At 66.5% G+C, this 26,169-nt stretch overlaps 1 protein-coding gene across 9 annotated transcripts in view; it reads left to right on the top strand.

Annotated features, from left to right (window-relative positions):
* The window catches only part of PDE9A (phosphodiesterase 9A), an 81,628-nt gene that overhangs the window by 44,381 nt on the left and 11,078 nt on the right, over positions 1–26,169 (top strand). For 2 of the 9 annotated variants that reach the window (XM_070071790.1, XM_070071791.1), the window contains exons 5-12: positions 5,876–5,930; positions 6,876–6,946; positions 15,370–15,454; positions 18,854–18,935; positions 21,031–21,105; positions 24,660–24,746; positions 25,135–25,239; positions 25,525–25,607. In XM_070071790.1, coding sequence (XP_069927891.1) covers positions 5,876–5,930; positions 6,876–6,946; positions 15,370–15,454; positions 18,854–18,935; positions 21,031–21,105; positions 24,660–24,746; positions 25,135–25,239; positions 25,525–25,607 — 643 coding nt within the window. Of the gene's footprint in view, positions 1–65; positions 240–5,875; positions 5,931–6,875; positions 6,951–15,369; positions 15,455–18,853; positions 18,936–21,030; positions 21,106–24,659; positions 24,747–25,134; positions 25,240–25,524; positions 25,608–26,169 lie in introns of those variants that run through there. The other 7 variants (XM_070071793.1, XM_070071792.1, XM_070071797.1 and 4 more) reach the window with 6 other exon arrangements.

The raw sequence follows: 26,169 nt of genomic DNA, 5'->3' as shown, positions 1-26,169 counted from the left end.
GGGTCCCCCGACGTGCCCCTGGCCGGACGCACACGGCCGGGCTCCTGCGCCTTTAAGAAGCGAGGCGAGGTCGCCGTTAATCATATAACTTTATTGTGCTCTTGGGCCCTGGAGGAAGCATCCTCCCAGTCCCAACGTCTGGTTCTGGCGTCCATAAACCGCAGGGCCAGCGACAGCTCCCCGAGCTCGAACGTCCTCTGCCAGCTGCAGGGCTGCAGAGAGCAAAAGTGGGACCGGAGGTGAGTTCACCCCCCTCGCTCCCCAGGGGGAGGCCCCCGAGCCCCCACGCTGCCCACAGGAAGCTGCCAGCCCTGGCCCCTGGGAATCTCGTATCCAGGGCCGCGAGCGCCTGTCTCTCTGGGGCCGGGGTCGTGCGTTATTTTTCCCTGATGCTAACACAGCACCGCTTCCTGAGGGGCCGGCGGACCTGCCTGGCTGGCGCTTTGGGAGGGAGGCGACGTCGATCGCTAGATGGCTTCTGGTTGGGACTGACAAGGGGGTTCGTGCTGGTTCCATGTCTGTCCACCCCACATGGACGTAACAGCAGCTGCAAGCCAGGAAGACGGGGATGTGGGGATGGGCTCCACCCCGTGGCCTGGTGAAGGGGGTTGGGCTCCACCCCGTGGCCTGGTGAAGGGCATGGCTGCCGTGTGGATGCCCACGCTGGCGTTCGAGGGTGCCCTCCCTCAGCCCACGCGCCGGGGCCGCGTTTTCCCAGAGCTGCCCTGTCTGGATCAGCTCAGGTGTGCAGAGGGCCAGGGTCCTGTTCCCCACGGCCCAGGACACAGAGGACGCCTTGTGTTAACAGGATCCCTGGCGTCCGAATGTCAGGTTTCACGCCAGGCCGGCTGCACTGGGTACGCCGCAGGTTCATCTGAAACAACTTAACAATTCCTGGAAGCGATGGGCAGGGCCGACAGGCCGGGTCTCGGGAGGAGCTGGGGAGGCACCCGCAGGCAGGGCGCCCGTCCTGCCACACCCACGGCTGAGCCCTGCCCGGGGAACCTGGGGCCGGCAGCCCCATTAGATTCGCATCCATCCCCCTGGGGCGGGGCTACCCCAACCCCCTCGGCTCTGTGAGGGACAAACCCTGGGCCCCAGGGTGGCAGATCCTCGGCCCCACCCTAAAGACCACAGCCAGGCTCCGCAGCCCTCCGGGATAGCGTAGAACCGAACTGAGCCCTCTCCTGCCGGGAGGGGACCGCGGCAGCTCCGGTGCCTGCCCGCATGTCATGGGGGAGGCCCCCAGTGCGGTCAGCCGTGCGAGTCAGGCCTGTGTGGCCAGCAGCTGCCCAGACTCGCTGAGGCTGCCACGCACCTGCTCCGAGCCCTGCTGTGAGGACGACCCTGGGGTGTCCCGGCATTCGCCGACAAGGGTGCCAGGGAGTGCGGCGGAGCGTGCGTGGGTCCAGGCTCCTGGGCACGGCCTCCTGTGGTCAGCTAACCTCCTGCGATGGCTGTGTTCAGAGAGCGGCTGTGGGTCCCTGCCCGCCGTCCTGCCCAGCGCACGTGGCTCCTGTGGGTGTCCCTTCCTCCCACCCTGGTCTCTGCTCCGCCCATTTCTCTCGAAGACCCGGAGGCCTGGAGAGGCCCTGCAGACGCACTCGCGTCCTCCATGACGCCCCACGCCCTGCCTACAGCTGCTGAGGCCCACGCCCGAGAAGACCCTCAGAGCGAGACCCCTGAGTGTGCTTCTGGGCCAGGAACCCCGGTGGGCCCTGCAGCCGTGGGTGGCAGCCGAGGGGTCCTGTGTCCTGTCGGGTTTTGTTCATGGTCTGTGCTGGGGCCATTGTTGACGTTTGCAGCGCAGAGTGGCTTGTTATCCCCAAACCTGGGACTTTCAGGTTCCCTGAGGTCCCCCAGGTACCGCGGGGACAAAGAGCTCATTGGGGACATTCATGCAGGAACCCCTGCTTCTCAGCCTGGAGGCAGTGCCCGGAGCTGGCCCGACCCCCCCACTGACCATGTGCACGTGGGGGCAGTGAAGCGAGACAGACGTGCCAGGCAGAAGCTGTGACTGACAGACAGAGCCCGTGACTGACAGGTGGAGCCCGTGACTGACAGGTGGAGCCCGTGACTGGCAGACGGAGCCCGTGACTGACAGACGGAGCCTGTGACAGACAGGTGGAGCCCGTGACTGACAGACAGAGCCCGTGACTGACAGGCGGAGCCCGTGACTGACAGGTGGAGCCCGTGACTGACAGGTGGAGCCCATGACAGACAGAGCCCGTGACTGCCAGAGCCTGTGGCTGACGTGGGCTGGCGCTCCCGTGGGCTGGGCTCCATCCTGAGCTCTGCCTGTGCACCGTCTCGCTGTCGGTTTTCAGTGTGAAGTCCCCAGGGAGGAGGCGTGGCCGCAGCAGGCGTGGCTGTGCAGGGAGGGGGAGGGGCTCCGGCTCGGGAGCAGGGCTGTGCTGGGGTCGTGTGGGTGTCGCTGGCCTCTGCTCGGGCATCTGGGGAAAGAACGTACACCCCATGTTCCCCAAGGAGATGGATCATCCACCGTGCCCGCGGCAGAGACTGCGCAGGCGCCGGTGCCTCCACCCGGGCTGTGGCCCCCTGGGTGTTCTCACCGGCACCTTGAGCCCTGCTGGGGGCAGCTGACGGCAGGCATGGGCTGCACAAGGCTCGCCGTAGCCCCCGCGCGGACCACAGCATAAATGCCGGTCCTGGCACTGGGCTGGGAAGAGACGGGCTTGGAATGCAGCTGCTGGCGTGAGAATCTGACAGAGCTTGGCGGGGTCCCACCTCGGGGGCCGGGGAGAGTGCTGCCTTGTCTGGCTCCACTCTGTCGTGAGGCCGGCGTGGGCCCACACGCAGCCGTAAAAGCAGGCATCAGCGAGAGGCCTGCCCTGCCGGGGACACCTCGCGAACCCTCAGCCCAGGAGCGCAGCCAGGGTCTGGCAGAGAGAGGCTGTTCTGTCCCCAGCAGGAGCCCTCACGCTGCCCCTCTGTGGCCACGCCCACTTCCCTTCTGTTCCCCGCCCACCCTGTGACCCCAGCAGCCATGCATCTCTGCTCCCTTTTCAAAATTTTTTTAAAAGATTTCTTTATTTACTTGGAGGTAGAGTTAACAGAAACAGAGAGAAAGAGAGAGGCAGAGGCAGAGAGATACAGAGAGAAGTCTTCCATCTGCTTGTTCATTCCCGAAATGGCTGCTATGGCTGGAGGTGGGCTGATCCGAAGCCAGGAGCCAGGAGCTTCTTCCAGGTCTCCCACGTGGGTGCAGGGGCCCAAGGACGTGGGCATCTTCTACTGCTATCCCAGGCCATAGCAGAGAGCTGGATCGGAAGTGGAGCAGCTGGGATTCGAACCGGTGCCCATATAGGATGTGGGCACCTCAGGCCGGTCCCTAACCTGCTACAGCATGGCTCCGGCCCCCCTTTTCATAATGTTACTGTGGCAAGAATGTTCTGGAAGCACAGGCCTCCGGTAGGTAACTTTGGGGACCAGCCGGACCCGTCCGTGCTGTAGGCGTCAGTCTCATTGCTGTCCATGGCCGGGCAGCGTCCCCGTGTGGAGGGACCACAGTGGGCTGCCTCAGCCGTGCCCGAAGCCACGTTTCCATGCGGTGCGTCTGATGTCTTGGGTTTCCCTGGGGACGTCCTCACCGGCCTCTGAGCGTCTGGAGGGCGTCCTGCCGCCTTCCTTTCTGGCTTGGCTCCGTGGGGTCAGAGAGCCCGCGCTGCCTCGTGTCGGTCACTTCACTGAGCTCCTCGTGGGCCCGGCGGGACCAGGTGGGCTTGTGCCTGATTGAAGCCACATGTGTTCCACTGTCAGCGTTGATTGATGGACTCCGCCGTGAGCCTTGGGACGTCGAGGCCGTGAGCTCCTGGAAGCGCGTGTGTGCTGCTCTAGGGATCTCAGAGTGAGCCGGCCCTGGGCTCCCCGAGGCGGTGGGAGCCGTGGGAGCCCCTGGTGCCCGAGCCGCCGGCTGGGACGCCCCCTCGGCTGCCGTTTTACTTGTGTGGTTCCAGAGCACAGAGCAGAACACCTCTCTGCTCGCCAGGTCGCGGGAGGCCAGGGCTGGGGCCGTGGCTCTTGGTCCGTCCTCGGCAGCTTTGAGCTCGCGGCTGTTGGAGTGCTGGGGAGGGAGACAGAGGGAGACAGAGGGAGATGGAGGCCCGCGCCACGGCTTAGTAGGCTAATCCTCCGCCTAGCGGCGCCAGCACACCGGGTTCTAGTTCCGGTCGGGGCACCGGATTCTGTCCCGGTTGCCCCTCTTCCAGGCCAGCTCTCTGCTGTGGCCAGGGAGTGCAGTGGAGGATGGCCCAGGTGCTTGGGCCCTGCACCCCATGGGAGACCAGGAGAAGCACCTGGCTCCTGCCTTCGGATCAGCGTGGTGCGCCGGCCGCAGCGGCCATTGGAGGGTGAACCAATGGCAAAGGAAGACCTTTCTCTCTGTCTCTCTCTCTCACTGTCCACTCTGCCTGTCAAAAAAAAAAGGGGGGGGGGGAGATGGCGTCCTTACAGGCCCAGGTCCCCGCCGCCCCGGGGTGGGGGCACACGGGCCAGCCTCCTTCCTGGGCCCAGGGCGTTGCTCCCGCAGCTCCCCTGGGGGGGCCCTCCTGGGGGTCCAGAGGCAGCGGGCAGGAGCAGCAGGAGGTGCTGCTGTGACTCGGGTCCCTGGTCCCTGGGGGCGTGGGGGTCCAGGGGGTGAGTCAGGAGCCGGGTCTCGCTGTCCGGCCCCAGGAGGAAGCTGCATAACTGACGGACGGGGCGGAGGCGGGAACCGGAAGTGCTGTCGGGCCCCGGGGCCCCCGCTTGCGAGCTCCGGGGACGTGAATCATCGGGCCTCGGGCCGGCGACACGGGGCGGTCTCGAGAGCTTGGTTGAGATTCGTGAGCCGAATTTGTTTTCTTTTGGTGGAATGAATGTCGGTTCATTGTAGACGATCCAGACGACAAGGGCGAAGCTGAAGTCCTGTGTGTCGCTGCTCTCCAACAAGTTTTCCCTTGACTTTAGCACCAGACACGCGCGTTCTGAGCCGCTGTTTCTCCCAGCGGGGGGTTCCCGGTACCAGGCTGACATCGCTGTCAACCCCTAGGGTGGCCGAGCACTTTGTGTGGACACGCGTGATTCGTGCCTGGAAACGCGTCGCTGGGTCCCAACATGGGACATTTTGAGTCTCTGAGTCCCTTTGCCAAATTGGATTCCCGGGCCTGGCCAGGTCCCGCGTGTGTTGCTCCTGGTGGGCGAGTTCAGGCCCACACCTGTGTGGATCCTTGGGGCCACACGGCCTTAGCCAACGGCCGGTGGGGTGCGGGAGCCCTCGCTCCCCCAAGGCCAAGAATCGCCATGGAGAACGGCGCTCTGAGCTCCTGCCCGTCTGTGGGCCTGGTCAGGGCCCGGGGGGAGCGAGGCGGCTGCCGGTCAGCCTGGGACTGGAGCCTCACAGCCCCGGCCGCCCAGCCCAGGTTCACGGGCCAGGCCACAGAGGAGCAAACCCGCCGCACCCCGCTGTTTCCTCCCTGCAGCCACCCTGAGGACGCGGTGTCTGGCACCGGGCACCTGCCTGGAGCTCACTCTGTCACCATAATTGCCCCCCATAAAACGGGCCCGGACGCGAAGGGAAAACTTCCCGTTCCTGGAGCCCCGGGCCTGCCTGCGGTGTGCGGCCGGAGCCGGGGACGGGGTGGGGGCCGTGGGCGGGAAGACCCTCCCGGGGAGGCCCGGCGGGGCGGGGTGGGCCGTGGGTGGGAGGACCCTCCCGGGGAGGTCCGGCCGGGGCGGGGTGGGCCGTGGGGCGCTGCCGAGGGCCGTGCGCGGGGGTCCGGAGGCCGGGCGGGAAGACCCTCCCGGGGAGGCCCGGCCGGGGCGGGGTGGGCCGTGGGCGCTGCTCGGCCTCCACCTGTCTTTGCTCTTTGCTTCGTAGAGAGAGAGGAGCTCGTGCAGAGCCTGCTGGCGCAGGTGGCAGAGCAGTTCTCCAGGTAGGCGACACCTTTTTCCTTTGCTTTACGGGAAGGAGTTACAGAGAAGGAGAATCAGAGACGGGGAAAGGTCTTCCTGCTGCGGGTCCACTCCCCAAACGGCCACCACAGCCAGGGCTGGGCCAGGCCAAAGCCAGGAGCCGGGAGCTTCATCCGGGTCTCCCACGTGGGTGCAGGGCCCAAGCACTTGGGCATCTTCCACTGCTTTCCCAGGCCACAGCAGAGAGCTGGACTGGAAGTGGAGCAGCCGGGACTCGAACCAGCACCCATATGGGATGCCGGCCCCGCAGGTGGCAGCTTTACCTGCTACACCACAGCACGGCCCCTGGAGTCTCCTATCCCTCTTCCTGGCAAAGGTGGCCCCTCGCTGTGTGGCGTGGGGGCCGGGCGTGGCCGCGTCGCCTGCCTGCCTGGTGCACCGTGGAGCCGCTCGAGTGGAGGGCAGGCTGGCCTGGGTGGGGTCCGGAAAACGCTCGCCTGACCGCAGGGCCCACGCCCAGGGGTCGCCCCGGAGCACGGCCTGGTGTGGCTGCGGCTCTGCTGGGAGGCAGTCAGCGTCTCTTTAAAAGCCGCCTCCCCCGCGGGGCCTCCCCTTCTTCCGGGCCGGGCCCCCCTCTCTGCAGTTTCTGCAGCTGCCCTCTCGGGCCACAGGCCTGGGGGAAGGGCACAGGGACCCACCGATTTCTAAGCCCACGCCTGGGTCGAGGCACCCGGGGAGTGACCAGGGCCCGGGACAGGCTGGGCCGGCTGGAGTCCAGCATCGGAAGACCCCATCCTGCCCGGCAGTGCCACCCGCGGGCAGGCCGGGGCGCTGTCGCCGTCCTGGGAGACACAGCCGTGGTGTCTGAGTCTCTCCCCCAGGGACGCCCTGAGCCCACCCTCGTGGGCCTGCGCTGGCCGGGCGTGGCCCTGGAGCCGCTGTCTCACCTGCCGTCTTCTCCCCAGAGCATTCAAGATCAACGAGCTGAAGGCCGAGGTCGCGGACCACCTGGCAGCCCTAGAGAAGCGCGTGGAATGTGAGTGCGTGTCGTCCTCTCCCACTTGTGTCCCAGCCTGTGCTGGCGTGAGCCCTGTGACAGTGACGGACAGGAGCCTCGCGTGACAGTGACGGACAGGAGCCTCGCATGACAGGGACAGACAGGAACCTCACGTGACAGTGACAGACAGGAGCCACACGTGACAGGGACAGACAGGAACCTCAGGTGACAGTGACGGACAGGAGCCTCGCGTGACAGTGACGGACAGGAGCCTCGCGTGACAGGGACGGACAGGAACCTCGCATGACAGTGACGGACAGGAACCTCACGTGACAGGGATGGACAGGAACCACACATACAGTGACGGACAGGAACCATGCGTGACAGGGACGGACAGGAACCACACGTGACAGTGACAGACAGGAACCACGCATGACAGTGACGGACAGAAACCTCACATGACAGTGACGGACATGAGCCACACGTGACAGGGACAGACAGGAACCACACATGACAGTGACAGACAGGAACCACATGTGACAGTGACGGACAGGAACCTCACATGACAGTGACAGACAGGAACCACACGTGACAGTGGCAGACAGGAACCACACGTGACAGTGACAGGAACCACACGTGACAGTGGCAGACAGGAACCACACGTGACAGTGATGAACAGGAACCATGCGTGACAGTGACGGACAGGAACCACACGTGACAGTGACGGACAGGAACCACGCGTGACAGGGACAGACATGAACCTCGCGTGACAGTGATGGACATGAACCACGCGTGATCATGATGGACATGAACCACACGTGACAGTGACGGACAGGAACCTCGCATGACAGTGACGGACATGAGCCACACGTGACAGGGACAGACAGGAACCATGCGTGACAGGGACAGACAGGAACCACACGTGACAGTGACGGACAGGAACCTCGCATGACAGTGACGGACATGAGCCACATGTGACAGGGACAGACAGGAACCACGCGTGACAGTGACGGACATGAACCTCGCGTGACAGTGACGGACAGGAACCACACGTGACAGTGACAGACATGAGCCACACGTGACAGGGACAGACAGGAACCTCGCGTGACAGTGACGGACAGGAACCACACGTGACAGTGACAGACATGAACCACACGTGACAGGGACAGACATGAACCTCACGTGACACTGATGAGCATGACCCATGCGTGACGGTGCCGGGGTCGGGGGCCAAGGCAGACGCGGCGTCTTTTCTCTGTGCGATGCCTGCAGATCTTTGATGTAAACCGAGGCTGGGACGGCGACAACTCGAACATCTGTCTCGGGCCAGCCAGGCTGACGCCCTGACGCCCTGACGCCCTGACGCCCTGACGCCCTGACGCCCTGACGCCCTGACGCCCTGACGCCCTGACGCCCTGACGCCCTGACGCCCTGGGGCGCTGACGCCCTGACGCCCTGACGCCCTGACGCCCTGACGCCCTGGGGCGCTGACGCCCTGACGCCCTGACGCCCTGGGGCGCTGACGCCCTGACGCCCTGACGCCCTGACGCCCTGACGCCCTGACGCCCTGACGCCCTGACGCCCTGGGGCGCTGACGCCCTGACGCCCTGACGCCCTGACGCCCTGGGGCGCTGACGCCCTGACGCCCTGACGCCCTGACGCCCTGACGCCCTGACGCCCTGACGCCCTGGGGCGCTGACGCCCTGACGCCCTGACGCCCTGACGCCCTGACGCCCTGACGCCCTGACGCCCTGGGGCGCTGACGCCCTGACGCCCTGACGCCCTGACGCCCTGACGCCCTGACGCCCTGACGCCCTGGGGCGCTGACGCCCTGACGCCCTGACGCCCTGACGCCCTGACGCCCTGACGCCCTGGGGCGCTGACGCCCTGACGCCCTGACGCCCTGACGCCCTGGGGCGCTGTGGGCGCTGAGGGCGCTGTGGGCGCTGTGGGCGCTGAGGGCGCTGTGGGCGCTGAGGGCGCTGTGGGCGCTGTGGGCGCTGTGGGCGCTGAGGGCGCTGAGGGCGCTGAGGGCGCTGTGGGCGCTGTGCGCGCTGTGGGCGCTGAGGGCGCTGTGGGCGCTGAGGGCGCTGTGGGCGCTGTGGGCGCTGTGGGCGCTGAGGGCGCTGAGGGCGCTGTGGGCGCTGTGGGCGCTGTGGGCGCTGTGGGCGCTGTGGGCGCTGTGGGCGCTGAGGGCGCTGTGGGCGCTGAGGGCGCTGTGGGCGCTGTGGGCGCTGTGGGCGCTGAGGGCGCTGAGGGCGCTGAGGGCGCTGTGGGCGCTGTGCGCGCTGTGGGCGCTGTGGGCGCTGTGGGTGCTGTGGGCGCTGTGGGCGCTGTGGGCGCTGTGGGTGCTGTGGGTGCTGGCTGAGGACGTGGAGCCAGGGCCCTGGGCACCAGTGACGGCGTTCACACGCCGTGTGCCCCCACCATCGTTAGGGAGACGTCGCTGGCTCCCAGCCACACGCGGAGAGCAGAGGCCGGGTGAGCGGAGGGGTCCAGCCTGTGTGGTGGGTCCGTGGCCGAGAGGCCCAGGTTCTGGGGGAGAACGGTTGGGTGCTCAGCCTCTGTGCCGCCGTCCGGCGCGAGGTGGCCGGCGCGTGGCCCCCACGTCCCAGGCAGGGTGCTCTGTCGGTGCCCAGGCCGGGCTCGCGTCTGTTAGCAGGAGCTGAGTGAGCAGAGCCCGGGCAGGGGGCCGGATGGCGCCAGCCCCAGAAAACCTGGGCGCCTGGCCCGGCGTCGCTCCCCAGAGCCCTCAGTTTTCAAGAAAAAACTCACAATCGCGAGAAGCTGGATTCGTCTGAAATAAGCCGAAAGGCGACTCAAAACTGGGAGTGGAAGATGGGTTTGTTTGCTGCAAAAATATTCAGAATCCACACGCAGCTTTTTCCCAGCGTGCGTTTCCCGGGGGCTTAGGAAGACCCCTCACGCGCACCTGCGCTGGATCCGCTGGCACTGCCCGGCCACGGCACTGCCCTCAGCTCTGCGTCCCTGTGGGTGGGGGAGGCCGCAGCCGGGCTGAGTCACCGCTCAGCGCGTTCAGCGTCTGTGCCGGCACAGCACGCATCACTGCCCGCACCCCCGGCTGCAGAGGCCCGGGCGGCTCGGCTTCGGGAGGCCACAGTGGCTGCAGGAAAGCGTTTTTCTCTAAAGCGTTTCTGGGCAGCTCCTGGGAGCAGGCCCGGTGCTCACGCAGCAAGGACAACGTCTGGGACGCACGCGGAGCCGGGTGCCGTGAGGACCGCCCCTGCCACACGGGGCCCCCGCGACACTGACAGAGCCGGCCGTGTCCCTGCCAGCCCAGCCCCAGGGAGGCCGGAGGAGTGTGCCTTCCCAAGCCTGCTCCAGCACCCAGAGCTCACCCGCCAGCTCGGTTCTCGCGAAGAGCCCAGGTGTGGGCAGGGCCCCTCCCCCTGGAGGCGCTGGAGGCCCCGCTGCCCCCTCCCCCAGCGTCCCCACCAAGTCACCTGACCCTGACCCCAGGATGGCCCCAACTCAAGACCTCTGGCTGACCGTGGGAGCTCCGGCCAAGCACCATTCTAAAGAAGGCCCCGTGCACAGACACCAGGCGGACACCCATGAGCAGGAGGACACGTGTGTGCAGACGGCAGCTCCACACGTGGCAGGCGAGCTCGGCTCCCTACCAAACCCGGAGAGCAGAGGCCTCTCCAGACTCCGGAAGGGTTTTGGCCAACAGCACAGGAGACCCTGCCCGGTGCCCGCCCACCCATACGGGCGCGAGGCGTCACGGAGGCCCCGCATGGCCTCCTCCAGCTCCTCGGCCCCGCCCCGGCTTCTCCTCCTCCGTCGTCTCCTGCCCCCAGCTCCAGCATCTCCGTCTCTTCCCAGGAGCCATGCAAGTTGAAGATGCAATTCGTTCATTAATTGGCAGACTCTGTTTTATGTTTTAAGATTTATTTATTTGAAAGGTGGAGTTAGCGAGAGGCAGAGGCAGAGAGAGAAAGATCCTCCATCCGCTGGTTCGCTCCCCAGACGGCTGCAACGGCCGGGCTGGGTCAGGCCGAAGCCAGGAGCCTCCTCTGGGTCTCCCACGTGGTGCAGGGGCCCAAGCATGTGGGCTGTTTTCCACTGCTTTCCCAGGCCACAGCAGGGAGCTGGATGGGAAGTGGAGCAGCTGGGACTTGAGCCGGCGCCCATGTGCGATGCCGCACCCTGGGCAGCGGCTCTTAGCGGCTGTGCCACAGCGCCGGCCCCGGTTGTCAGCACCCTTACAGAGAACAGGGTGGACCTACGCGTGACTAGGAATAGCTGGGGCGTGGAGTGACCGGCGCACCTCCCTGAACGTGTGCTGGCTCTGCCTGTGTGGGAGCCCAGGGGAGGACGGAGGCCACACGACCGCGCCCAGAATTCTCCGGAGCTGGCTCCCTCCCCAGAGACAGGGTGTCCCTGCACACACGTGGCTCACCTGGGAGTCCCCCTTCACCCAGCAAGGGCAGGCTCCCTGCCGAGGTCAGCGTAGCCCGTGCTCCCTCCAGCCATGGCTGCCCTGGGGACCGGCCCCAAGGGGTGCAGTCAGGGGCTTGTCTCTCTGTGGGGTAGGGAAGGAGTCGGGCCGGGAGTGTCCAGGGAGCTGTCCTCACGTCAGCCTGCGGGTGCCCACCTCCCACCCCAGCTGAGCAGGTGCAGCCTCCGGGTGCTGAGCCCCACCTGGCCTGGGTCCAGCCCTCTCCTGGGGCCTCCGGGTGACCCTGGGCCGCCAGCAGCAGCTCCCCCACACCGAGCGTGCACGAGCACACGGGCTCTCCCCAGGGACGCGCACCGGTGCTGAGTCTCAGGGAGACGGCCCAGGTGTCCGTCCAGGAAGGGAGCAGAGGAGACTCTGGGTCCTTGCAGGTGGAGGTGAGAGTCGCCTGCAGCCCAGGGCAGTCACTGTAGCTGGACCCTGGAGAGCTGCCCAGCCCAGCTTCTCAGGACAGCCCTGCCCTGCACGGACCACTGTACCTGGGGCTGCCCCAGTAGACACTCTCACACGTGTGCACACACACGTACGTACGTGCCCGTGTGCTCGTGTGCACTGGCTGTGGGTGAGCTGCCTTGCACGGGACCTGTGTTAAGTGGAGCACCCTGGTTATTCCGCACCCTTAGAAACGCACCTCGGGGCCGGCACTGTGGTGTAGCGGTAAAGCCGCTGCCCGTGGTCCTGGCATCCCATATGGGCACCAGTTCAAGACCTGGCTGCTCCTCTTCTGATCCAGCTCTCTGCTGTGGCCTGGGAAGGCAGTGGATGATGGACCAAGTCCTTGGGCCCCTGCACCCACATGGGAGACCTGGAAGAAGCTCCTGGCTCCTGGCTTCAGATCGGATCAGCTCCGGCCATTGTGGCCATTTTGGGAGTAAACCAGCGGATGGAAGACCCCCCCCCTCTGCCCCTCCTCTCTGTGTGTAACTCTGACTTTCAAATAAAAAAATAAATCTTTAAAAAGAAAGAAGCACACCCCTTTTGAATCGCGCGTAAACCTCTCCTCTCCTCCCGCCTCCCTGCCTGAGCTGTTCCGCCGTCCCCGGGCGCCCGGGGTTCTGGGCGTTCAGTGGTGAGTCCGTGGACAGGCAGCGCGCAGGCGGCCCCACGTCCTGCCTGGAGACTCAACTCCTTCCTTCCTGGTTTGCTGCTCCCTGTGCCCTTTGGACTGCGCCTGGGCGTGGGCCAGGGCGGAGCTGACCCCTGGGGGCAAAGCTGACCAGGGTTTGTGCCAACAACCCAGAGGCCTCCATGCGGGGCCAGAGTTTGTCTTCTCCGTGTCACTGGGTCAGTGGGCTTTCTGCAGGCTCTGGAGCGAGCGCCGTCCTTGGCACAGTGTGGGAGGCAGCTTCGCCCTGCCCGGCCCAGGCAGCCCGAGCCGCGTGTGAGCCGTGAGCTCGGCCGCCAGGATGGAGCGGCTCAGGCCCCGGCTCCGCCCTCCCGCCCGCCACGGCCTCCTCGGCCCCCAGCGTCTCTCCCAGAAAATCACTGTGAGGTTTTCCTGCCGGTGGCTGTGGCTCGCAGAGGGTCACACAGACCCTGGCAGAGTCCAGGAGGACGAAGCAGGCCCGGACAGGAAGTGTGGGCTGGACTCCAGCTCCGGGCAGTGCTGGGGGGCCAGAGGAGCCTCTGGTCCGAGCCCACCTGTAGCAGGAGCGGTGGACAGAGACAGACCGGGGCCTTACAGGAAGTGGTGTTTTATTGTTTAAGCCGGCAGGTGGAGCCGAGACAGGTGCTTCCTTCTGTGTGGGCGTGGCTTCTGTCTCCCTTACGTGGCCACATGCATGCATCTGATTGGAGGGGAGGGAGACACCGGAGAGGGTGGGCAGGTGATGGATGGAGGGGAGGGAGACGCTGGAGAGGGTGGGCAGGTGATGGATGGGGGGGGAGAGGGTGGGCAGGTGATGGATGGGGGGGTGGGCAGGTGATGGATGGGGAGGAGACGCCGGAGTGGGTGGGCAGGTGATGGGGGGGGGAGAGGGTGGACAGGTAATGGATGGGGGGGAGAGGGTGGGCAGGTGACGGATGGGGGGAGAGAGTGGACAGGTAATGGATGGGGGGGAGAGGGTGGACAGGTAATGGATGGGGGGGGAGAGGGTGGGCAGGTGATGGATGGGGGGAGAGGGTGGGCAGGTGATGGATGGGGGGGAGAGGGTGGGCAGGTGATGGATGGGGGGGAGAGGGTGGGCAGGTGATGGATGGGGGGGAGAGGGTGGGCAGGTGATGGATGGGAGGAGAGGGTGGGCAGGTGATGGATGGGGGGAGAGGGTGGGCAGGTGATGGATGGGAGGAGAGGGTGGGCAGGTGATGGATGGGGGGGAGAGAGTGGACAGGTGATGGATGGGGGGAGAGAGTGGGCAGGTGATGGATGGTGGGGGAGACGCCGGAGAGGGTGGGCAGGTGATGAATGGGGGGGGGGACACCGGAGAGGGTGGGCAGATGGCTGAGACAGCTGGGAAGGGGAGGAGGTAGGACGTGGACAGGGTGATGGGGTGGACAGCTGGACGGACAGACTGCATGAGGTCGATGCTCGGGAGGCATGGGCGGGGGAGGGAAGCCGGGAGGACGCCCCCAGGAGACCCCTGAAGTGAAATGAGTCTTCCCAGACGCGCGGGATCATGGGTCACTTCTTAAACGTTCTTCGAGGTGCTTGGTCTTCCCTCCTCGCAGCCTTGTTTTCAGGCCAAGAAAGTTAACCGCGAAGCTCGGGAGCTGCAGCCCTGGGTCTTGGCGGGTGGGCGTGGTCAGCGCCTAGGACCCTCCCCACCTGCCCGGCTCCTTCCACATCTGTTCACTTTCCAGAATGTTCTGCCTGTCACATGTCTGCTGCGCTCGTCAGCAAACCGCAGGCAGGCGGGTGGGGGTGGGGTGGGACCCTGCAGCCTGGAGGCCGCCGTGTGCGAGCCAAAGCCCGGTGCTTGGAAGGTGACCGGTGAGGTTCCACAGCGTCTTCAAGGTCCTGGGTGCGAGAATGCACCCTCCAAGGGTGGCGTGGACTTTGGCGAGTCAGCACCCAGGACAGCGGCCGCACTGGCCGCCGGGCCCAGGTGCAAACCGCCCGCGCGCCCCCGGAAAGCCAGGCCCTCGCTCGGCCTCCAGCCCTGCAGGTTTCTCGGATGCCCGCCCGGTGCGGGTTCCAGCCGGGCTGCCTGGACCAGTGCCCTGGAGCTGCTGCGCTGCCTGGGGAGGGAGGGGACTCGGAGGAGCCGGCCGGATCCCAGCTCTGTGTTTCCTTCGGAAGCCGCTGGTGCTTATTTTTAGTAGCGATTCGGAGCCAGGCTTGCTGGGAGACGGGCTGGAAGGACATCGTGGGCAGCGTCTGCGTAAAAGCTGAGGTGCGATTGCAGAGTCAGAGCTCCTGGCCCCTCCCTCCCAGAGCAGCTCTCATCCAACAGCCTCTGGGAGGCTGCGGGAGGCGCGGGCTGCCGAGGGTGCCGCTGGCCGGGAGGCGCGGGCTGCCGAGGGTGCTGCGTCCGCCACCACGTGCCTCCGCGGCGGCCCGGAGCAGACGGGGCCAGAGGCGCCAGATGTGCCCGCAGCTGCAGGTCCTTGGTGCCTCCTGGTGAAGCTCCCAGGGGACCCTAACATGAAAGGTTTTACCCTAACGCGGCGTTGATCCTTGCTGCGTGCGGGCGCGTCGGAGGCGCGTCTCCCCCTTTCCTTTTCTGTCTGGGATAAAAGACGTCTCTGTCCCATGTCCCCGGCCGGTGCGTAGGGGTACAGAGGGAGAAAGCAAGAAGCGGGTACCAGAGTTGGGGCCCACAGAGGGGAGGCGGGGTGTGGCCTCGGATCTGTGGAGACGGCACAGGCGGGCACCCTGGTTCCAGGCTGGCCACGGGCCGTGCCTGCCAGGGCAGAGCCGCGTGGCTGAGCCAAGTGGGGAGTGGGCAGCCTGCACACAGCCGGTTTCTGCCCAGGACGCGGAGCCCCGGTTGGGACCCCTGTGAGGTCCGTGTAACTCCGTGCTGTTTCTTTTTGTCCCCAGTGGAAGGACTCAAAGTGGTGGAGATTGAGAAATGCAAGAGTGACATTAAGAAGATGCGTGAGGAGCTGGCGGCCAGGAGCAACAGGTGGGCCCATGTGGGCTGGCGGGAGGGGCTGTGTGGCTCCCATCTGCTCCGGTTCCGGTTCGGGCTCCGGCTCAGTCGCGTGGCTCTCTGGCTGGAGGTGGCAGATGGAGGCCAGGCAGGTGGCCTCGGGTGCCAGGGGGACCTTCCCGGGGAGCCCAGTGTTCCCAGGAATTTATCCAGCTTGAGAGAAGTCAGCAGCCATTTCGAAAGAGAACAAGGACAGGAAGAAGGATTTGGCTTGAAGGGGGCCCACGTCCTGGCGCCGGCTCACTGGCGAAGACCCCCACGGCACTGGTGGCCACAAGAGAATTGTGGACGACTGTCACCTGCTCAGAGCCGGGGCTGCTCCTGGGGTCAGTGAGCCTCCGGGAGCGTGGGGCAGCCGACACGGCCGACTCAGTGCTCACAGTCGACAGGGCACAGTGCGGTGGCAGCGCTGACCTGCGGGCAGGGTCGGCACCCACGTCCTGGTGTCCTGGTTGCTCCTCGGTGCCTGGGGGATGGCCCGGGGATGCCGCGGCTCCTCCCTATCCCCGATGCCACTTTTGCCGTTGCTGGGGGTGCCAGTGAACCAGAGCCGCCCAGTGCAGGCGCCGCCCACGCCCCCTGGAGATCAGCCCCTGATTTCACGCACTGGGGGCAGCCTGCCTAGCGAGTGAGCCAGCGGCTTGGGAGGCGTGTGGGGGCAGGAGGGGCGTGGCCAGCTGGTGGCCCCTGGAGGGCCTGGCCTGAGCCTCCCTGGGGTGTGGACCAGGGCACATCCCAGCATGGTTCCCTGTCAGCTAGCTGTCTGAGCGCCTCCTGTGTGACCTCAGAAGTTGTGACTGAGCTGTTGCCATGTGGGAGGCTCTGAAGGGATAAGACGAAGCCCCCATCTGTGACGGCAGGGGAGAGCCCAGAGGCCCACGGAGGTGCCCACCCCCACGCTGGCCCCTGGCCCTAGCCCGGTGCCCAGCCCCTGGGCAGCTCCAGCAGTGGCTTCGCGCCCCGGGCAGTGTGGGCAGCGGCCCCGACAGGGCCCGTGGGTGCAGGGGCGTGGGGGCCGGGGCCGTCTGTCGTGGGGCTGCAGGCTCATTGGAGGAGGCGCTCCGGCTCCCTTTCCCGGCGAGCACGTTCTCAGGGTTCACGGTGGCATAGACGCCGGGCAGGAAGATTGCCCGGTGCCCGCCAGGCTTTCATCCCCAGCCGTGGGCTGTGGCAGTGCCCCCCATGGGTGAGAGGCAGGTGCACGGGTCCTCCCGCCCGGAGCAGACGGGGCCAGAGGCACCAGGTGTGCCCGCAGCTGCAGGAGAAGCAGCCCCAGGGTCGTGCACTCTGGGCAGCAGCCCCCCCCCCCACCACGTGCAGAACAGGGAGCACCAAGCACCCGATAGCGAGGACAGCAGGGTCGCCTGCCATCCAGTGTGGGCCCGTGGCGCAGCCCGGCGTCCCGGCTCGAGGCTGGTGCAAACGTGGCTTCACCAGGACGGGGTCCACGGTGCAGCGGAGTGATCCCCTCCCACGATGCCGGCCTGACGGGAGCACGTTCCAGCCACGGGTGGGAGCGGGAAGGAGAGAGAAGGCATCGGGCGAGGCTGAGCCCAGCCCTGAGCCGACCCACGCACACGCACAGCGCGGCAAAGCCCGGGTGTTGGAGCCCTGAGTCAGGGACAGCGTGGGGGTCGTGGCTGGGCCGGAAGGGGCTGCTCTGTCCTGAGACTCAGTCATTTCTGTGGCTTTTCCCTCCCTCGGGGCAGGGGAGCCCAGGAAAGCACAAACAAGCCCGGAATAGAAAACCCACGGGGCATCTGCCCTGGTAGCCGGCGGATGCCTGTTCCCATGGCAACGGCGCGGCAGGGTCGCCGCCCCGAGGCAGGGTAGAGAGGGTGGGATTCCGCAGTGGAAGCTCCTGTCTGTGCGGGCCGCCCCAGCTCAGGACACGCGCCTGGGCCTCTGGTGCCCGGGGTGACCGTGAGGGGCCTTTGTCTGTCTCGTGACTCACTTGCTCCGTCTGTCAGAGCCCCCCAGCCACACCGGGGGCCCCAGCGGCTCCGGGCACAGTTGCTGGCCCAGCGCCAAGGACAGGATGCCGAGAAAGCCGTTTGGAGGGCTTCTGGCCTCAGAGGAGTCGGTCCGTCCCTTCCTGGGGCCCGGAGGCCCCCACAACTAACCGCCGCCCCCACGGCCCCTGTTAAATCGGGACACAGTCCCTAGTTTAAAAGAAAAACCTTTCAAATACTGCGTTGTGATCTTTCCACTGTAGTATCACGAACAAAGCAGAGAGTACAGTTAGTGCGTGTGCAGCTCACGGGTGCTTCTAGAAGGCCCCCATCCACCGAGCGTGGGCTTTCCTCACAGCTCGGTCTGGCCCGTGCGCGAGGTGGGGAACCTTCCGTGCCCTGCCGTGCCCGTGCTGATGGTCTCGTGACGACCTGGCTCACTGCCCGGGAGGGTCCTCGGGCGGCGTCCGGTGTGGTTTTGTGCTTGGAGGACAGCCGCTCACCCGTGACGAAGCGAGGGTCTCTGTGCACGGGGGCTTTGCTTCTCCCTGTCGTCGAGGGACCCCTCACGGCAGACATCCGGGCTTCGAGGATTCGCGGGTCTTCCTTTCCCGCGCTAAAGCTTCAAGTGGCTCTCCCAGGAGGGGGCTGCATTGACAGGCGGCCTGAGCGTCGCCGTGTCTGGTTCCCTGGGTGCGCGCCCCCGACGCCGGCGGGGTGAAGCTGCAGCAAGCCGGACGCGCCCCCACCCTGCCCTCCCCCTGCCGAATGGGGAGATGCTCGGGTCCACTGCGGTCCCCAGGCTGAGCTCAAGGGCGGAGGGTGGTCCCCCATCCAGGGCACGCTGCGCTCTCCCGGGGGTACGCCCTGATACCGGGGCGGGGGAAGCAGGGTCAGGTGGAAACCCCGCCTGTGCCCGCCTCCATCCATCGCCAGGGACCCGGCTGACGCGAGCTGTGGCCACGGCTGCACCTGGCTCCCATCAGATGCCGTGAGCTCTGTGAGTGGTGTCAGGTGGAAGAGCAGGCGGCTGCGGGGCACGGCTGGCCCCGGTCCGGGCATGCCCAGGAACGTTCCGGAAGTACCACCATGCCGTTAGCAGAAGAGAGCTCGAGGTGCAGGCTTTGCGGGAGAGAAGCGAGGGCTCGGGCTTTGCAAGCTCCTCCCGTGTCTGGGTCTGGGTCTCGTGGGGCGTCTGACTGTGGCACCCAAGAGGTTTCTGAGAAACTCCGAAGTGGGGCCGCCGACGTCCTGTGTGTTCCCGAGCCGAATGGGCACCCACGGTCCGGGGGGGGTGGGGGTGTGCTCAGGGCTGGCCCCTGCCTCGGTGACTTCCTGCCCTAACCAACAAGGCCAGGGGGGCGGGGCTTGTTTGCCGGGTCCCTGAGAACACCAAGCTCATCGTACGCTGTCTCTTTAGGACCAGCTGTCCCTGCAAGTACAGCTTTTTGGATAACAACAAGAAGCTGACCCCTCGCCGTGATGTCCCCACGTATCCCAAGGTGAGATGGGAGTCACGTCCTGGGGCCACGCCCACCCTGGCTGTGGGCGGTGCCTGATCCTCAGGTGGACACGGAGACGCCACTGCTCACAGCGGCCCGCCTGGCCCCGTGGCTGATGTGGTGTAGTGTTTGTGCTTGAATGCGGCTTTTGCCAAGATTGATTTTATTTATTTGAAAGAATGGTAGAGAGAGACGGGGAGAGACAGAGAAAGAGAGGTCTTCCATCCCCTGGTTCAGTCCCCAAATGGCCTCATCAGTCAGGAATGGGCCAGGCCAAAGCCAGGAGCCTGGAGCTCCGCCCGGGTCTCCCACGTGGGTGCAGGGGCCTGGGGCTCCACCCGGGTCTCCCACGTGGGCGCAGGGGCCTGGGGCTCCACCCGGGTCTCCCACGTGGGCGCAGGGGCCTGGAGCTCCACCCGGGTCTCCCACGTGGGCGCAGGGGCCTGGAGCTCCGCCCGGGTCTCCCACGTGGGCGCAGGGGCCTGGAGCTCCACCCGGGTCTCCCACGTGGGTGCAGAGGCAGCACTTGGGCCATCATCGGCTGCCTTCCCAGGCTGTTAGCAGGGAGCTGGACTGGAAGCAGAGCAGCTAGGGCTTGAACCAGATAGCTGATACGGGATGTCGGCGTCACAGCTGGTGGCTTAACCTGAGCCCTGACGCCGGCCCCAGGCACTCAGACGTGTAACTAAATTTTTGGAAACACATCCATCAGCTCTGCTGCCCCTGAACAACGCAGGCGTCTTCAAAAAGTTCACGGGAAACCATGAAGAAACTGCACGTGGATTCACAATGCTCGGCGCCCAGATGCGCTTACCTTTAACTGCACCTTCCCCGGGCTTTGGAAGCTGCTCATCGGGGCTTCTCTGCACGGGCGTTGTCTCAGCTGCAGGGGACATCGGGGCCCTGGGCGGGCAGCAGAGCGGGGAGAACGGAGCTGGGTCTCTTGCAGGCAGCCATGGTGGAAGGCGAGGCAGCAAAGCTGTGGCTGTCTGCCTTTCCCCCACCCACTCTGTGCTGGCGCCTGGACGGCAGGGGCCCTGTGGGCAGGGGCCTGGGCGGTGCACACGGCAGGGCCACCTGCAGCTCTTCGTCCCAGCTCCCGGCACGGAGCTTCGGGAAGCCTCTGCGGGCTGCAGTGCCCGGCGGTGGGTTCCGAGCCCCTCACCGCACGGCCTCCGCGGTTTGCAGGTGGACCACTGCCTTTTTCTGTAGGAAAATAAGACTCGCGCCTCGGCTCCTGCTGCCCCAGCCCAGACCCACTGGAGAGCGCCAGTCCACGCCAGCTGCTTTCCACAGAGCAAAAGGACCTGGCGCACTCTGAACAGCAAACACTGCACTGCCCCCTGTCGGAAGCGTGGCCTTCCAGGATCAGTGTGGTGCAGCAGGTTAAGCCGCCACCTGCGGTGCCGGCGTCCCGTATGGGCACTGGCTCAAGTCCTGGCTGCTCCATTTCCAATCCAGCTCTCTGCTGTGGCCTGGAAAACAGCGGAAGATGCCCAAGTCCCTGAGCCCCTGCACCCGTGTGGGAGATGGGGGTGGAGTTTCTGGGTGTTGCAGCCGTCTGGGGAGTGAGCCACCAGTAGCCTTCATTCCTGCCGGCAGTGTGACCCAACGCTGGTGACTGGTGGAGCCAGCCCCCGGTGTGAGGTCAGCAGGTGCCGGTGTGAGGTCACAGCACAGGCTGGGGTTCCCGGCAGCCTCTTCGCTAATGCTTGCATTTGCGCCGGGAGGATTCCTCTCCCCGACTTGATTGCGTGGCGCCTCCTGTCTGAGGCTTGTTGAGTTGTCGTTTGTGGGCAGCTAAATCCGTTGTTTCTGGCTGCAGAGTTCTATACATGTTTTCAAGATTTGTTTCATTTTATCTGAAAGGCAAGGTTAGAGCAAGGGAGAGACGGACACGGGGAGCTCGTCCATCCGCTGGTCACTCCCCAAACGGCCGCCGAGGCCAGGGCTGGGCCAGGCAGAAGCAGGAGCCTGCAGCTCCATCCGGGTGTCCCAGGGGTGCAGGCGTGGTGAGGGGAAGCGAGGAGAAAGAGGGGAGGGTGTGGGGGGCACAGGCCTGGGTCCCGGCTCACGGCAGCCCCGTTCCTTCCAGTACCTGCTGTCCCCGGAGACCGTGGACGCCCTGCGCAGGCCCACCTTCGACGTCTGGCTCTGGGAGCCCAGCGAGGTAAGCGGGCGGCACCAGGGGCCCCTGCTGCTTCTCTCCGTGCCTTTCCCGCCGGGACAAACCCCGACTCCCCGGATTTCTGACGCCGAGGAGGGGGCTGGCTTCTGCCGCAGCTGCAGGGGCACGAGGCAGCACCGCGGCTGCGGAGCCAGCCGGGCCTCCGTGGGGGCCTCTGCCAGGCACAGCACCCCAGGCAGTGGCAGCAGGGACGCGTGCGCCCGCGGTGATCCTCCAGCTCTTCCCCGGTGCTTAGACGGAGATCGCTTAGTGTCATCATCTGGTAGCAGCCGCGCCGGCCCTTTCTCTCCAAACCCACGGGAAGGAAGAGGTCTCACACCGACACCAGGCCCGGCTGCCTTCAGCCAAAGCCTGAGGGATCGCCCAGGTCGGCCGTGACTCGGAAGGCAGAGCCGGGCACCTGCTCCTCCACCGAGGTCACAGCTGCGGCGCAGACGGCAGGAAGCAGGGCGTTGGTGACGCGGGGCTGCCGTGCGGGGCCGGGGAGTGCCCTGAGCACACTGCTGTACACACGTGCCCCCCCCACCCCGCGGCAGAAGCCCTGGCTGTGCAGCCTAGCGAAGGCCACTAGCGGCCACCGTGGGGCAGGACCTCAGCGAACCCCGGCAGGCTGTCGTGGCCGGCGAGGGGTGGAGCGTCACAGAGAAGCGGCAGAACCACTCGACCTGGCTGCTCCTACTGGGGGTCCATCGTACCCCCATCAGTGGCCCAGGGCTCGGGCTCCTGCCTCCTGTAGGTCAGCCAGTGCCACTTCTAGAAAGATCCCAGTCCCCAAAGTCATTTTGACCTCAGCCTGCTGGGAGGAAGAGCAGCTGGGGCCCCTGGTGGACGGCCCTGCACGGAAAAGGCCCTGGCGGTCATTCCTGCCGCCCTTGACCATGGAGCCCCTCCACCCCCACCCCCAGCACAGCGCTGTGTGCAGCCGGAGCCGTGAACATCGGCCAAGGTGGGAGGAGCCGCGTGGCCACAGCAGCAAAGCGGCCTCTGTGTCCCCTGGGAGGTGGCCGGCGGCTCCCTGCAGGGGCACTCGGCTTCTGCGAGGCTTCTCCCCAGGGGGCCTGCTGAGGGCTTCCAGTGCTCCCAAAAGGACCTCGCTGCCCGCAGTGAGGCGCCACGCGGGGCCGGCAAAGCTGGAGGAGCCAGGACGTTGGACGCATGAGTGACAGATGGCGGAGACACCTGGGACCCACCCAGCCTCCCGGGGCAGCTCACGGCTCACATCTCTGCACCAGCAGCTCTGTCCAGCACCCAGCCCCTCCCCGCTCTCGTCCCCCTGACTGTTAGGGCCCCTTCTTGGGGCTGTAGGTCTCCCACGGTCTCCATCACGCAGCCCGCTCGGCCCAGGGCCCAGCACGGCATCTGCAGCTGCCCGGCCCACACTCAGGCGCTCACCGGGGCTCAGGGCTATGAGCCCAGAACAGGTGCCACCGCCTTCGCCGCAGAAGCGGCACCAGATGGTTCCGTCTGCCGACCGTCTGCCGACCGTCCTCACCCTCAACTCTGATCCCACAGGGAACGTTTCAGCCCTCGGGTTGCCGTGAGCGGCATTGGGCTGCGGGGGCGGGGGCGAGGGTGACCAGGCAGCAGACACCCGGTCCCGAGGGCCCGCGTCCAGGATGGTGGGGACCGGCAGCTCTCTGCATCGAGGCCCCGGGCTGGGTGGCCAAGCAGCAGCTGAGCAGGGCGTGGGAGCTGGCCCTCCCATCCTCAGGCCGGGTCCTGCTGTCGGACACCTGCTGTGTGAGGGGCTCCCGGACACCTGTGCCCTGCACCTGAGCTGCCCCACAAGGGAGACGCGCGTGTGTGCGCTCAGCAGGCTTTGTCCCGGCCTCGCACACGGGACCTGGTGCAGGTGGATTCTTTGATACCACGGAATTCTCTGCTCCCGGGGCGTCGGGACGGAGCAACGTTCCTGCCCTCCTGTGGCCTCTCCCTGGCTTGTGGGCACTCACAGGGTCAGCTGCGTGTCTGTGTCGCGGGATCAGAGCCTCCTAGGGGCCTCACTGACATGGTCACGTTCAAGGCCCCTGGGGTCCCGGCTCCAGTGCTGGACGTGGGGGTCAGACCGAGAGTGCGTGCAGGTTATCTGGAGAGCACCGGGAGTGAACTGAGCCAGCAGAGCCGATGGGGGCGGGGAGGGGCAGGGCGATCGCCAGGCAGGCCGGGAGGAGCGAGCACCGGCAGCCAGGCGGGCCTGGAGCCCCTCTGCTGGGGTGTCCGTGACACAGGCCCAGGAAGGAGGACGGCACCACCTGCTCCTCCCCTCCTAAGCCCCTTTCTGGCCTGTGGTGCGAGTTCAGGGGCTGACGGCAGCCACAATGCTAAGCATACGGCAGTGAGCCCCTGCTGGTGAAGGCGGCGAGGCGGCCGCCCGTGGGGACACTTGCTGGGGACACTTGCTGGCTCAGCAGCTGCCAAGTTACTAAGATGCAGAAGTCCTTGGGACACCGGGCTCGGCTTGTACCTCCGCAGGGGCCATGGCTCGGTGCACAGCGTGCAGAGGTGAGGCTGTTGGGAGGCCAGGCCCCCTCAGGGACAGCCCACCACCCCAGCAGGTGGCCAGCAGCAGGGGAGGACACAGGCAGGCTCAGGTGTGTGGCCTGGGCAGAGCACATGCCCCAGGGGCTGCCCAGCTCCCCCCCTCTGTCCAAGGCCGGCTGCGTTCAAGGTCTCGAGTTTTCAGGTCGCTTCGGCCCCCCCTCCAACCCCTGCCCAGTTAGCACCAAAGCCCTGGGTTATGTTTAAATCCATCTCATCTGTGACCAAATTCTCTTCGGGATTGAAAACAGAGTCTGCCTCGCCTGGGCCGGGCTGTGTGTAGCAGAGTGTAGTGGGGTTAGGGTTAGAAGGAGGGAGTCGCCGCAGAGACCCACCCCCCACGCTGCAGTAGCATGAGCCCCTCCCACCCACCCCCAGCCTCGGGACCCCTGTGCTCCCCTGAGCCGGATTCACCGTGTAGAAATGGATACGGCAGTGTTCGGTGTGGTCATTCGGAGTGGGGCCCGTCCTGCCCACTGCCCAGGGGACCGGCCACTCTCTCAAGCCCCCACATCCTGTCTAGGCTCCTCCTCCCAGGACTCGCCACTCAGGTTTCACACTGGGGGTGGGGGGGCCGGGAAGGGGGAGAGCTCGCCAGCCGTGAACCAGGCCTGCCACGCTCCCGGGTCACCCGGCCGTGTCCCCCAGGCCTGCCACGCTCCCCGGTCGCCCGGCCATGTCTCCCAGGCCTGCCACGCTCCCGGGCCGCCCGGCCGTGTCCCCCAGGCCTGCCACGCTCCCGGGTCGCCCGGCCGTGTCCCCCAGGCCTGCCACGCTCCCGGGTCGCCCGGCCGTGTCCCCCAGGCCTGCCACGCTCCCGGGCCGCCCGGCCGTGTCTCCCAGGCCTGCCACGCTCCCGGGCCGCCCGGCCGTGTCCCCCAGGCCTGCCACGCTCCCGGGTCGCCCGGCCGTGTCCCCCAGGCCTGCCACGCTCCCGGGTCGCCCGGCCGTGTCCCCCAGGCCGCGCCTGCGGGCTGCTGACCCCCGGCCTCCCGCAGATGCTGAGCTGCCTGGAGCACATGTTCCATGACCTGGGCCTCGTCAGGGACTTCTGCATCAACCCCATCACGCTGCGCAGGTGGCTGGTGAGTGCGCGGGCCGCTCTCCGAGGGGGCGGCATTGCCTGCAAGGTGGCCCGGACACGCAGCCTGTCCGTCCTTGTGCACGGCGCCCTTTGTCCCAGAGCCCCCGTCCCAACGCGGGAGAAACAGGGAGAGCCCGGGAGGACGGGGAGGCCGCTTGGTCTAGAACAGCGGGCAGCTGCGAGCACGTGGAGATGGAGTGTGCGAGTGTGGGGGCCGCACGTGAGGGGCGTGCAAGGTGCGAGTGTGAGTGTGCGGTGAGTGTGTGCAGTGTGCAGGGTGCCTTCACGGCGGCGCAGGTGTGGCGCTGTGTCTGAGCCGGTGCCTGAGCCGCAGGGTGGACCGTGCACCTGCAGGGCCGGTGGTCAGCTGGCTGCTCTGGGCCCCGCAGCTCTGTGTGCATGACAACTACAGGAACAACCCCTTCCACAACTTTCGGCACTGCTTCTGCGTGGCGCAGATGATGTACAGCATGGTCTGGCTCTGCCGGCTCCAGGTGGGTCCCGCCCCCACGCCGCCCCCAGTCCTGGGGTGGGGAGCTGCACCTGTTCCACAGGACAGCAGAGGCTGGGGGTCCCCAGCTGCTCCTCCCTCTCCCAGGGACCCCCATTGCTGTGCACCCCATGGGTGAAGCCCTTCGTGGTTAACTGAGCCCTGGGGACCCCACCGCCTGCCCCCATGGGCTGGGTGGCCGGGAGGGGCTGTGGCGAGCCCGTGTGCCCACTCCCCATGCCAGCGGCCGGGTGAGGCAGTTAAAACTCGCACCCTGTTTCCTGCCCAGGAGAAGTTCCCACCGCTGGATATCCTGACCCTGCTGACGGCGGCCATCTGCCACGACCTGGACCACCCGGGCTACAACAACACGTGCGTGCTGCCTCTCAGGGGCCCCGGCCGCTCAGCCCTCGGCCGCCTCCCTAGGACTTTGTCCTGGGCTCCAGGCCTCCCCTAGCACGAGCCGTCAGGGCCACCAGCACGGTGGGGCTGGCCCTGGGGTCCAGGCTCAGTGGGTACGCGGCACCTCCCGTCTCCGTGAAGCAGGGGGCTTTGCCTGTGCGTGACACACGCAGACACACACACGTGTACACTCCCACTCCCACACACACACCCTGCCCCACGGCTCCCTCCTCCTGGGGCAGCCCCCGGCAGGAATGAGGTGAGGGCAGGGGCTACAGATGAGCAGACCTGGGGAGGGGTCCTTGGAGACCTGGGGGGGGTGGGCTGAGCCCCGCAGGACACGGCTGGCCTCCAGCCTGTATCGGCTGTATTTGCTGGCCACGGGACTGGGGGCTGCGTCCCTCGTGGGCATCAGCTGTGCCGAGAGCCCGAGCAGGCGTTGTCGGGGCCCGAGTCACTGTCCCGTGGTGCCCCCTGCTCCCTGCTGCCCCTCCTGGACTTCTCCCCCACTTCTGCAAGAGGCCATGGTAAC

The sequence above is a fragment of the Oryctolagus cuniculus genome, chromosome 4, assembly GCF_964237555.1.
Source record: "Oryctolagus cuniculus chromosome 4, mOryCun1.1, whole genome shotgun sequence".
In the NCBI taxonomy this organism is placed as follows: domain Eukaryota; kingdom Metazoa; phylum Chordata; class Mammalia; order Lagomorpha; family Leporidae; genus Oryctolagus; species Oryctolagus cuniculus.
This window is presented reverse-complemented; position numbering and strand designations above follow the sequence as displayed.